The 13,583-nt window shown below is 37.5% G+C and overlaps 1 protein-coding gene across 2 annotated transcripts in view; it reads left to right on the plus strand.

Moving 5' to 3' along the window:
• Nucleotides 1–1,694: 1,694 nt before the first annotated feature.
• The window catches only part of esamb (endothelial cell adhesion molecule b), an 88,990-nt gene continuing 77,101 nt past the window's right edge, over nt 1,695–13,583 (plus strand). For both annotated transcript variants that reach the window (XM_036131201.1, XM_036131202.1), the window contains exon 1: nt 1,695–2,094. In XM_036131201.1, coding sequence (XP_035987094.1) covers nt 2,040–2,094 — 55 coding nt within the window. In that variant the 5' untranslated portion in view covers nt 1,695–2,039. The remainder of the gene's footprint in view (nt 2,095–13,583) is intronic.

Below are 13,583 nucleotides of genomic sequence, written 5' to 3' on the forward strand. Positions count from 1 at the left end.
TGGGTAATCAAGCAATAGTATAAAAATAGCCAGGGCTGCACTTATAATATATGTTTGAATTTGTTGATAATGATCGATATCGATCAATCTGAATTCTATTTTATCTTTATGCTTTTTTTCGATATCGTCCAGCCTTATTGCACTGTACAAGCACATTGCTCGTGTAATTTTGGTAACTGATCATGCACCATGCTGCTGAGTTCACATTTTTAAACAGATGGCACAAAAAACATGTTTAAAAACAACAAAATCAAACTAAACTTACTAACTAAACTAAAGTTACAGAGAAAGCTGGGGAGCTTCCCACCAATGTCTAATAAATGTAATGAAATATTAACAATAATCATCATAAATATGGAATACTGTAAGTTCTGCTTGATCCTCCTGCCGCGCAGCCCTTTTCAATGCATTGTACAGTACATTTTTGAATAGTATGTACAAACTTGTAGATATGTACGTATATATACGTATGTATGTATGTTGAAAATGTTTCGATATGCATTTGAATGTGACATTTTTCAAAAATGCTTTAGCTCCAAGTTTTTTGTTTTTTATTTATTAAGAAAAAATGTAAAAAAGGGATAAGAAATAACAAGAATAAAAAAAATTGTCATATACAAAGGAATAATCAGATCAAGTCTTTTTAGCTACATGTTCAAAAAACTAGAGAGAAGTTAACACTTTTTAAAAATATTTCCCCCCTTTTTATTCTATTTTTCTATGTACTGTATCTATAATAGTATAAATACTAGACCACATTAAATAACCCACAATTTATAGATAGCCGGAGCGTCTAATGATATTCCAAGCGTTTAATAATTTATTTAATCTGTCATCCTCCATACACCTATTTAGAATTTGTTTTACACCTTCTTTTCCATATATTTACATCTATGCTTTGCTTAATCTCTCTATTCAAACTGTTCCACAAAGTCACTCCACAGTTAGATATGCACTTGGCAATAGTTTATGTTGTGCTTTGCAATTTATCTGTGCTGTTTTTTATTTAGCTAAATCCAGAAATTTCAATATTCATGGTTTTATGAGTATTGGTTTATACGTTTTCTGTGAATGTCGGCTACTACTTCTACTACTAGTAGTAGTACTACTACTAATAATAATAATAGCTCAGGGACCCAGAGTGGCAGTCAGTGGGATTCAAACATAGAACCTTGTAGGATGTAAGCAAATGATACAAATATCAATATTTGGGATATTTTACATATGCAAATAATGTACATAAATAACTTTGTTGTTGTTGTGTTTTGACAACATGTGAAAATCTGAAAATATAATTTAGTGCAAGCTGCGCACACTTTCTGATTTGGAAACAGCAGCATTGTGCATTTTACCACTTGGGACATACAAAATAAATAATATGATATGATTAAATTGACACGGGAGGTAAAGACGTCCTAAACCTAACTTTTGCAGGATTTTTTTTTTTCGGGAATCTGGTGCCGTTTTTGTAGAAAGACTTTCAGACTTTTTGTCACTATTATCTGTAAGTAGGAATAACTTAATATTTGTAAAGTTCTATTTGAGTGGGTTCTTCTTAATAGCAATTGAAAAAAAGAAATAAATGCAAAAGATAAGAAATAAAGAGAAAAGTGAGTTTTAAGACCAACAGATGACATTTCAAGCTGCCAGGGGGCGACACTGAGCAGCTCAGGTGAAGTGAGTAATCTCTCGCAGTTTACAGTTGGAGCAGGACGAGAAGGAGCTGCGCCCGCTCCGGAGACAACACGCAGAAGTAAAGCTGTTCTAACCTGGACCAGGTGCAAGGGGGGAGAGCAAGAAGTCTCGTAATACGGCACACCTTGCTGCGGTTAAAGCGCCGAGGGAGCGCTCTGCCATGCCAGCCGCTGTCCTCAGGCGGGATGGCAGGAGGAGCCGGAGCTTTACTTGCAGACGTCGCCCTGCTGGTTTGCTCAGCGGACAGTTAATTGTCACCTGAAGGCAGCTCTAAGCGGCAGTCCAGGGCTCTCTGGAGTCAGCTTTCAGAGAAGCTGCAGGAGCAGCTGGTGGATGTGGCGGGCATGGAGATGAAGAGGAGACTTCGAGCCATGCTCATGTTGATATGGATCTTTCCAGGTAGGCCAATTAATTCATCTAACTTTCCTGCAGCGTGTGTTGCCGAAAGTGAGATGAAACAAGCGCGGAGGTGAGAAAATGGCTCCTAATAGAAACTTTATAGAAAAAGAAGTGTTAGTTTTTAACAACTTATCAAACACTGTCGATATATATTTGTAAAAGGATGAAGTTAATTAGAAGTGAGTTGTGCCTCCATGCCCTCCCCTACTGCAGCGATTCTCTGCAGGATTCGATAGATTTAAAGATACTCTACAACGATGTTTTTTATTTGTTTGTTTGTTTTACTGACAAAATCATATAGACTACTGAAATGCGTCTGAGGGATGTGATGTCGAGTTTATAGGCAATATTTCACAAAACCGCTGATTTGAAAAGTACTCCAAAGGAGGGGGAAAAAAGGCAAATGGAGCTATGTTTGTATTTGAGTTGATGACGTCACAGGAGGCAGAAGAATCGAGCTGATCAGCTGGCATTAGTAAACACTGCAGTGGGATAGCTACTTATGACAGAAGTTAGATCCTAAAGCATCTGTGTTGCATACGAGCAGCAAAGGGTACAGCCTTGTGTGTTTGAGTCAGAGTTTGACTCTGATAACACCTGAGCCACGATGGATACTACTATGGATGGTGAGGTTGAAATCATGCGGCAATAATGTCTGGGATTGTCTTCAGAGCTTTAAATCTGTTTATATTTGTGTGATAACTATTAAGCAAAAACACCTGTGAGATTGTGCTGCAGTACTTTGGTCACTTTTTTACTCCTGCTGGATATACTGTGCTATTTAAACCACTCAACTTTTTCAGCTCATTCAGCTGGTGTACGCTTTTGACTTTTTATTTTTATTTTTTTTTATTTTTCACTACATCTTTTTCACAACTTTTTTACTACATGGAATTATTTTCCAATTCAATTAAATGGTGCCACTTTGGATTCATTTTAATGTCTTACGCCATTTTCATTACATCCCAGTGTGACTGTCATAATGTATTTGGTCAAATATCGCTTCTCCCCCCTGATGACTTACACCAATCTGCTGTGCAGTGGAGATCCTACAAACCCCAAATTTTTAATAACACATTATTCCTACTGGCAAATCTTTAATCAGCAACTTGCATATTATAATGTGGGTAAATTTGTTGTTTTTCACACGGTGCGACGTTCATTGAACTGCATGCTTCTCTACATACACATCTTCAGCGTCAAAGTCTTCTGTGATCAGATTCAGCTAAGACATTTGAACATGCACCGCAGCATTGTGTCTGCTTACTTTTTAGCTGGCTTTGAGTAAAATCTTAACTGTTTTAATTAGAGATGCACCTTATTGATTCATGAGTTAAATCTGAAGTTGATTTACGTTATCAATTGACTAATGATTAATTGATAACAACTATATTCTTAAAAACCTGAGTTTTCTTTTGTATCAAGAAGATTTTTCCATAACATGGACTAACTTTTTTTTTTACAATATGCTGAATTTAAATTAAGAGGCACATCATTATATTTTAACTATTTATTGGTCCACCTATATTAAATACTAACTGCATAAACAATACAATGTGGTTTTCTCCCACATTATTAAACTTAGACATATTTATAAAATATAACAAATTAGGAACATACTAAGTTACTAAACAGAAAAATATAAGATAAATAGAATAAAATATGTGAAACACTTATAATCCCCACAGAAGTCCATGCCATCAACCTTGCTTTTGGCAACATGCCTTTTTCTATCATGTCTCATTGTTTTATTTTTGCGTAATGCTTTCCGCTTTTCTGTCATCACAGCCTCACCTTCTGAGCCCATCAGTAAGTTGTGGTTGAGAAGTTGACGCTGCTCTGCCATGCAGCACAGCTGAATACCGCTATTTAGGTAACGCTATTTAGAGTGTCGAGTGTTTATATTTATAAACAGAACCACACATAGTGCATTTTGCATCTTTGTCATCATTAAACAGTGTAAAACAATCCCAAACAGGACTCCTCTTTCGTGTTCCTTTTGGCATGCCTGTGCCATGATTATTTCTCTTACAAATACCATGGTCTGTCAGCGTTTAAGGATGAGCAGTGGCACCCTCTTTTTGGTGTTCGCCATACTACAACGCTGAAGGAAGTTCTGTCTAAGCAGATGTTGTCAGTTCATTAGACCAAACATATACTAATCTAATAAACCATTATTCAACAATTAATCATAAGTCGATTGTTTGTTGTACCAAAGTTAATTCTATACCTTTTAAATTACAACAGCATAATGCAGGGAATTGTGACCACTGTGGGGAGGAGGAAACAAAGTTGTGTTTTAGATCTTGTTTTCTTTTTGTTACGTCATTAATAAATTGCAAATTACACAGACAAATATCTCCTTTGTGCTTTAAAACCTTTTTAATAGAACATAACCGATCAAAACGATTGCTAATCTTTGAAAAATAAAACTTGCAATTCCACTCTTCGCGGGTCATTTTTAAGTCATTTTCACAAACTGCTTCCATGCAGTGTTTGTACGGCCGAAGCATTTTTTTTTCTGCAGTCAGTCAGAATACAGTGAACACTGCTGAAGGACCAATTTGATCAAAAACATGCAAATAAGGAGAAAATATGACACCTGTTAATTGGTAAGGCCTTATGAGATGCATGTAGAGGTGTAGGGGACTTTGAGTTTACCTTGATAAAATAATTAAAAATAAGCAGCAAAACAAACAAACCTGATCTTATCATGCTCTATTCAGGCTCAACTTAATTTAAAGTGAGTTTGAATTATTATACAGAACTGACTTTTTTTTATAGATATGTTGATTAATTTTTTTTGTTTAATAACAACAAAACGTAACACAGAACAGAACAGAAGCTCAGCAGTGCAGTCCAAAGGAGACAAAAATAAAAATAAAATAGGGGGCATACATACTTCCATCATTATACAGTCCACATCTAAATATTTATGAAGGCTCGAGACAGAATAGTAGACACGTGTCCTTCAGCATAATCCTAGAAGGGCTTCGATATGCGTCCAAAAATGTCAGCGTTAGAGTGGACAAGGCATGTTAGGAAGTCAAGAGGGATGTGTTCCAAAATAAACTTTTTCCACCCAAGAATAGTGGGAGATTTATTAGAGATCCATTGAAACAAAATATTCTTTCGAGCACAGAAAGTTAAGACATTATACAACTTACTCTTATTTATTATGTTTATTTGGTAGACCAAGGAGAAGAGACACTGGATCGAGATCAATGTTAGTTTTGATAATTTTACTAGCCTCAACCAGAATAAACTTGCAGTATGACTGGATCAGAACTGACTTTTAATAGTCACTGTCCTGCTCAGCCCCAAAATATTTGTCTCCATTCTCCTCCTCCCTCTAGGAACATGTCTTAAGTCAAATGCAGGAAAACAAGCTCACTGACAGTTCATGAAATAAGGTCTATGTAATTTTTATTTCTGGGAATTCCACTGTGGCAGAGCCTGCTTGTTTCTGTGTGTGTTTTACCAAAGGTCCGCTTTTAAGCTCGCAGCAGAGTGCTTCGTTTTAAGAGGGCATAATGTTGTTGCACGGTTGAATGCTCGAATGAATTTCAAAGAAGTCGAACATTGTTTGCCTTTGTGCTTTCTTTTGAGGGTTAATGTCCCCTGTGAGGGTGAAAAAGAACGTAAGATCTGCAGTGTGGACCTGAAGGAGCAAGAAGTCATTAAAAACGTCTGGATAGGAAGTCCCAGCTGTCAAATTAAGAAGCCTTACTTAATGGTATTGGTCATAAATCCCGCATAAAGCATTGGCTTATGACTGCTGTGGCTTGTGTGCATGAATAGCAATGAATTTAAAAACTAAAACTAATCTCAGTGAATAACCCGACAATAAGAATTGCAGGTTTTGTCATCACTGTTTACCCTTTTTTATAAGCTATCAGTATAATTTAAGCTCTGCATTTAGAAGCTCCTCCGACTTGGACCGTCTTGTTCCTGTCAACTGTGCAGCTCCACAGTTTCCTAACAGATGTTGCCTTCCTCTCAGAGCAGAAAAGAAAAAACATTTCTCTTATGTCCGGATTGGTTTGGTTCATGGTGACTGTCCAATCAAAGAGCAACACCAGAACACCCTTTTCAGGTCACTTTAATACAGTGCTCCACAAATATTTTCATACCCCTGGATCTCTTTTACATTTTTTAAAAACATTTGTTTTTACATTTTAGCATGTCATGACCACCATGTGTTACTTTTCTGTTTTATGTGATAGACCAAATTGGTGTAAAAATGATAGATGGTCTGCGAAGTATGGTATGCATTCGCATTCAGTCTTTTTGATTGTGTCGCTGCCATCTTAGCACATCTAGAAACTGACATATCTGACCTTTTCTGTTCGCAGAACAGTTCAAGGTGTGAAAACCAACTTTCTTCCTGCTGGAAGATGAACCTGCTTGACCCCAGTTCAATGTCTTTTCTTCCAGTATTGACCTCTATTTAACTTAGATGTGTGATGGGAAATATTTGTACGTCCTAATGTGAAGTAGCCTACATGATCATATATAGGTTTTAACTAAGAGTAGTATTTGGGGTTGTGTGTTTTTTACTTTTGACAGTAGCATAGAGTCATTGCCATACAATCGTTTGCAAAAAAGGCCGCACTAAAGTTTGAAATACTTTTTGTTTTTCATCATTGCGATATGTACATATTTTGTCCGTCCTTAACGTAGCTCCATCCTTTGAGCAACTTTGACCAGTTTCCATGTTGCTGCTGGAAAACAAAAAAACAGTCCCACAGTATGAAGCAGCCACCATTTTGGTGATAAAGGGTTCAGGGTGTTGACAGGAATAGTTTTCTGCCACACATAATTTTACACGGAGGACAGAATCTGACCAGAGCACCTGCATCCTCATAGTTGCTGTTTCATCTACGTGGCTTTTAAAAAAGAATTGCAAAGTGGAATTCATGTTGATTTCTTTAACAATTACTTTCTTTCAAAAATCTTAGATATGTGGACTGGACAGCGATTAGTTATCCTGTCAAGAGATTCTCCAACCTGAGATGAGGATTTTTACAGCTCCTCCAAAGTTACTAACCTTGCCTGCAAAGACAAATTCTCGCTGTATTTGAGAATCCATCACGTACCGCTCAGGCTTCAACCGTTTGTGCCCAAACTGAAAGTGATTTGGGCCAATCACGTTGCGGTATGGTGGTTTAATGTGGGACATACCGGTGCAACGAAAGCAAGAGCTGCCGAGCCCACAGCCTAACTAACACAAACATGGCGGCGCAGGACTCTCGTAGCTGCTGCTGTCACATCCATGATTTCTATTTCTTCTTTGATAGTAGAACAGCAAGAAGTGCCTTGACTAGCTTACCTTATTGTGGTTTCCCACATCAGCTGCTGCTTACGGTTTAATTTTATACCGTGATTGGCTAAAACCAACCTTTGGTAGGCGGGCATTAGGAATCGCTTCGCCCAATCAGCTCAGAGAATTCTGCTGACATTCCCTCCTTTCCCCACACGGATTCCATTGGAGCAACCTCATATTGATAATGTGTAGAATTAGATTGCTACATATTATCAATCTGGCTGGCTAGGTTACAGAGTTACCATAGGCCTATTGGCTGCTTCTCTGGTTAACTCTCTCCTTGCCCAACTGTTAGTTTAGGGGGACAGTCGTGTCTTGGTAGATTGGTAGTTGTGCCATACTGGTTATCCATTCTCTGAGGGTATTTTCAGAGGTGTTGCAAGATTGGGACATTGTTCTACAACCTAACCCTCCTTTGAACTACTCCACCATTTTATTCCTGACACGTCTGGGCTAATTAGGTGATATGAAAGCAATTGTTTGCGCTTCATTTCCATTAGAGGGATCACAATGAAGGAGTCTGAAATCAAAAGCATTACATGTTTTTCACATTTCTTTTTGCTAAGGATTTTTGACGCCCTGTCTCATTTTTTTTACCTCCAATTCACAGTTACACACTACTTTTTTATTGGTCTATCACATATAATGGTAATAAAATACATTCTTGTTGTAAATGTGAAAGATATGGAGAAGTTTTTTGGTCTATTAATATTTTAGCAATTCACTGTAACTCCAAAACAGTTTGAGCTGTTTCTTTAATTAAACCAATGCCACTGAAGTTAAAATCTGCCTTTATTAATAGGAAGCCTCGGCACTGAAATTGCTATGTCGTGGCATTACATCTGACTTGCTTTGATTTGTGCTAAGTGGAATGAAATGAATAAACTCAGCTTGCAGCTCACTGGAGAGTAACTCTACTTGCTGTCTGTTGTGATGATCAAATGGTCTTCTTAATTGGGACCATGGATGTTGTCTTTTTTCAGTGTGCAGCCTGTCAGAAACATGGCTGTCTGAAAAAGGTCTAAATGACAAAAGACGAAAATCGGGCTTGTTTCGATGAATCACAGCAACTTGTTGGCTTTACATTGGAAGAACTACAAATAATTACAAAGTAACATACATTTTAGCTGCCTGTCAGCATTGTTTATGTTCCTATTAACTGCAGAACATCTCTGAAAAAATCTGTAGCTTTTGCAGAAGTAGAAAGACCATTGTCCGTCTGACAGCTCGGGTTGGCTTGAGTTCATTAACAGGGTGAAAAATAATGTTTTGTTTGCCCCGTTTATTAAAATATTGTCTTGTCCTCCACTGATTATGCTCACTGAAGGCTGGTTCATGATGACACTGGAGCAACTTGGCTGTGGCGAGGCAGCTGTATTCCCTTTCAGAGAGAAACTCTCAGAGCTTAGGGTAATTCTGATTCTGATTCGCTAAACAAGAAATTAGTCGGCCATGGTCCAGACGTTGAACAAACAGCGTTCCCTGTAGGCTGTTGCATGAAAATGAACCATCAGTGCAAGGCTTTGGCAGGCCCCAGCAGCTACCAGAGGATGTGAATTCGAATTTTAACCCGAACGCTCTTTGCTCCCATGGAGATAAACTGTTTCTGGGTTGGCTGACATTGATATGTAAAAGGTTACCCATGCCTGTATAGTTTAAGTGATTAACAAGGAGTAGATGGTGCAGGCTTCTTGGTTTTACATTGCTTTGTGGTGATTAAATATTTCTTCATAGACAAAAAAAAAAAGCAAGTGGAGATAGATACAGAATGCTGTATCCAAGATCAGGGGGAAAAAATCTTTATGGACATTTTTGTGTAGTTTCCTGGGCTGCACTTGCATGCATCTGGGAGGCTCATGCGCTTAACTGAACACAATGATGTCAATTTTGGAGTTTACAAGGCGTAACTGATTTCTATCATGAAATCCCTTCTCCCTAAATTGCTTTTCATACCAACCACACACCAATTCTTGGAGGAAATAGACCTTCCTCTCCACTGGCGTGATGAGATTGCGGTTTGAAAGCTCCGACAAAGTTCAGAGGACGCTGGCTATGTGCTATATAAGTCTTCCCTGCTGGCAGGATTTTAGTCGTCTGTGTTTCTAATACAGGCATGATAGAGCCAGAATTGTTGTGATTATGTTGGTTTTTAATTCCTTATGTCTCTATTAGGGAGACTTTGGCTTGATGGGTTGAGTAGTCGTCTGGCAATGAGAAGGTTGAGGGTTCGATTTCAGCTTCCCCTTGCCACATGTTGATGTGCCCCTGGGCAAGGCACTTAACCCCAAATTGCCTACCGAGCTGCATCTAGGTGTGTAGGGAGTGGTGGTCTAGTGTTTAGAGCAGCGCGCTTGCAATCAGAGAAGGATGCAAGTACCCGGTTCGATCCCCAGCGCCTGCGCTCTGGGTCCAAGACCCTTAACCCCAGAACGCTTCCCGGGCGCCGCACATGGCAGCCCACTGCTCCCCAAGGGTGATGGGTTAAAAGCAGAGAACAAATTTCGTTGTAATGTATGTTTCAATGACAATAAAGATGATATTACTTCTAACATTACTAATAGTTGTTAAGTCCCTCAGTATGTAGTGATACATTCCAGTCAAGGTAAAGTTCTTTACCTACATTTAAAAAAAATGCATCTAGAGAGAGACGTGTTTTTATCTAGGTTTTTAATAAATCATGGATCTATACATCCATTCATCCATCGAAGTGTGCCCGGTCCTTCACCATGTGGTGGGGCAGCACCAATGTTACGGACCTTAAATGCCTTGAGAGAGAGGGAAAAACTCTGGAGAAGGTTATCAGGACTTCACGGTCCTCTCTGTCAAACCTCTACCACCACAGAGATCCCAGGATAGCTGGCTGACTCCTCAACGGCCCCACCCACACCCAAGACAGACTCTTTACACTTCTACTCTGAGGCCATGCATACAGACATGAAGAACATCAAAAGGAAAGAACCCTGTTTCCCGAGACTATCAGCCTCCTAAACCGCTGACAGGACCTTGTAATCATACCCCTCTACCTCATGAAACAGTACTTACTGTACTGGGATTGCATTTATTAAAACTCATCATTGTACACTGGCCTACCCAATTTGCATACTTTTTTGCACCATTTCAATATTTTAAATTTTATATTTCTGTTTTACATTAGTATTACATTATCATTACCATTATTTGATTTTCTCTTCTTATTTTTTATGTGATCATCAAAATTCTTTACTAGTATTCGTCTGGACAGCAAACAATTTTTTTTGAAGATATACACTTTGAAAATTGGATGCATTTACCAATAATCTCGTGATAATCTCATACATTTGATGGACATTATGATGATGAAGGAAAATGATAAGCTAAAAACTGATTTGTACAGAAATCTGATGGACAAATATTCCCTTCTACTTGGGGAATCCTATTATCCTAACTTTATAAAACAAAAAAAGCTTCCTCTCTCCCCATTGAATAGGATTAGACATATTTGCAGTTCAGATTAGGATTTCCAGATAATAGGTAGAGAATTGGACAACTGTTTCAGAAGATGGGGCTACAGTATAGGGAGGATTGGATTCGGGATGCTGCCTCCAAATTTCACAAGCTGAAACTATTTATTCTATTTATTCATGCAAACTAAGAAAATATCAGTAATAAAAATATGTCCGTTTCATGATTCACCTGTTTCTACGGCCACAGAACAGATTTTTGCAGCTTTGACATATTATAGACTAACTCTGTAGTAGTGTGGTCTATGTAGAAATTTTTTACTTTTTTCTCAATGTGATATTGAATTTTCTTGTCATTTGTGATAGCCAAATTATGTACTGTATCTTACTTAAACTTAAAATGTCTTAAATGAGAGCAAAATGGAACTGAAGTTCTTTGTTTGTGTCACAAGCTTGGCAAATAAAGCTTTGAATCTACTCTTTAAATTTGGTATTCAGGATTGTTCTTACCAAGCATTATTCTTTAATGCTATACTATTGATATTCAGTAAATGAGTATTTGTGTACTGATGAGGCTAGTGTCTTAGATTAAAATTAACTTTTGAAAATAACAAATTAAGCAGCCATTAAATATTAAATATGTGCCATTTTATTGGTATGCTGTACTATTCTAACCTTAAATGTTGACTGTTCATTAGCAGAAAACCAAAAAGCTGAGATAAAGGCTTGAAAACTTTCTATATAATAATATATATAATGTGTTTAAATTAGGGGTCATTTGTTAATACCGATCAAAATAACATGAGACCACTACTCTCCTGTTGGTTTTATTTTGGACCTTTTGCAACATGCAGGAAAACGATTAAACACTAGCATACATGTTCTGAAAACTGGTCACTGGCAATAGCCCTGGGCTCCATGGAAAGGGGAGCGAAGCAGGGCAAATGGCACTGAGGTTCAAAAACACAGCACAGTAGACAGTTTAGAAACACTTTAGGGCGAGACGAGGTGTGTATGCGGACAGACATTTTAGATATACACAGATATTTTCTACGTGACAGTGTGAGCAGGTGTCGTTGTGCGGCGCGATAGCCACAAGGGGTTCTGTTGAAAAGAAAAAAAGCCAAGCCCATATAAGTAACCCCACATTCGAAAACAAGGCCACATTTCTTTTACCTGTGACTCACAAAATTTACAAGTGAAAAAACAAGCCACTTATAATAAGCGGAATTGGGAACACTGATTCCGCCTTGTTTGCTATGCAGCAAGATATGCTACAATTTGAGCCGTATTACAAGTCATCATTTAAGCATACACAAGACCTTGACACCCCCCCCCCCCACCCCCACCCCACCCCCAGTGTACAGTTTGTACGTTTGTGAAAAGACTGAAAATTGTGAACAAACACTGAGTTACTGAAATGTATTACCTTTTCAATAATGATCTATTTTATTGACTGGTTCCATACGTATAAAATACATTTAGATTTCTTGAAATGTATATATATGTACATATTTTGATCTGATTTTTGATGATATGACCTCTTTAATTGAGTTATTTGCAAAGGTACGTGGACACATTAGCATTGTTTAAGATGGATTTACTTTTGAAGCTTTTGCACATTTGTATCAAAACGTGTTGACATATCATATGCCAATTTCATACTGACCCAGCCACAGACATCATATACGTAGACGCGTCATAGGGCGCAGGTTCGCACGTCAACGTCACCGCCATATTGTATGTGGCAGAAAAAAGTTCAGTTCTGTTATTGTGAATGTGGATCAGAGAAGATGCCTCATTCCTGTGCTGCAATAAATACACACACACACACACACACACACACACACACACACACACACACACACACACACACACATATATATATATATATATATATATATATATATATATATATATATATATATATATATATATATATATATATATATATATATTTATATATTTATTTATTTATTTATATATATATATTTATATTTGTGTGTGTATATGTTATCTAAACATATACACACACTAAATCTAAACATTGTTGTCTTCATTATTTCATAAAACCGTGTCACTTGTGAACCTTTAGGAACAGACTTTTTGGGTGAGTATTAAAGAGGTAAAATTAATAAAATGAGAGAAAAAAGTCCTAGGTCAATAAAGTAAAAATAAACAAACAAACACAAAAGTGATAATGTTATGATAAAAACATCATATCATGAGAATTAAGGGGGAACATTTCCAGAATACACACAGTTTGCAGAATTATTTCACTCCTGGAGTAATAGGGCCAGGTTAGATTATTTTAAACATTTTTATTCTTTAGGAGAATAAATTCAGGAGAATAAAGCTAAAGGGATACGAAAATAAACTTGTAATATTACAAAAAAAAATACTATGAATACAAAGTATATTCAGAGATTAAAGTCCCTCCGATACTGTTTAAGTGACTGAGTAACTGCAGATTTGCCACATTTAAGATGGCGGACGCTCTGACGCATCGCAGCATAGGCAGAACCCGCCCAACGACGCGTCTACTCTTATATTATGTCTATGGACCCAGCCTGTTTCAAATACCCCATTTTGTCATGATAATGCACCCTTACTTCTTTTGACAACCTCTAAAAATATGCCCTCACTTCTTTGCATATTCTCTATATTCACAATTTTTCTATCATTCTTGCAGTAACTGTCGCAGAATGTCCTGCAATATAACA

Source organism: Fundulus heteroclitus, unplaced genomic scaffold, assembly GCF_011125445.2.
Source record: "Fundulus heteroclitus isolate FHET01 unplaced genomic scaffold, MU-UCD_Fhet_4.1 scaffold_414, whole genome shotgun sequence".
Classification (NCBI taxonomy): Eukaryota; Metazoa; Chordata; class Actinopteri; order Cyprinodontiformes; family Fundulidae; genus Fundulus; species Fundulus heteroclitus.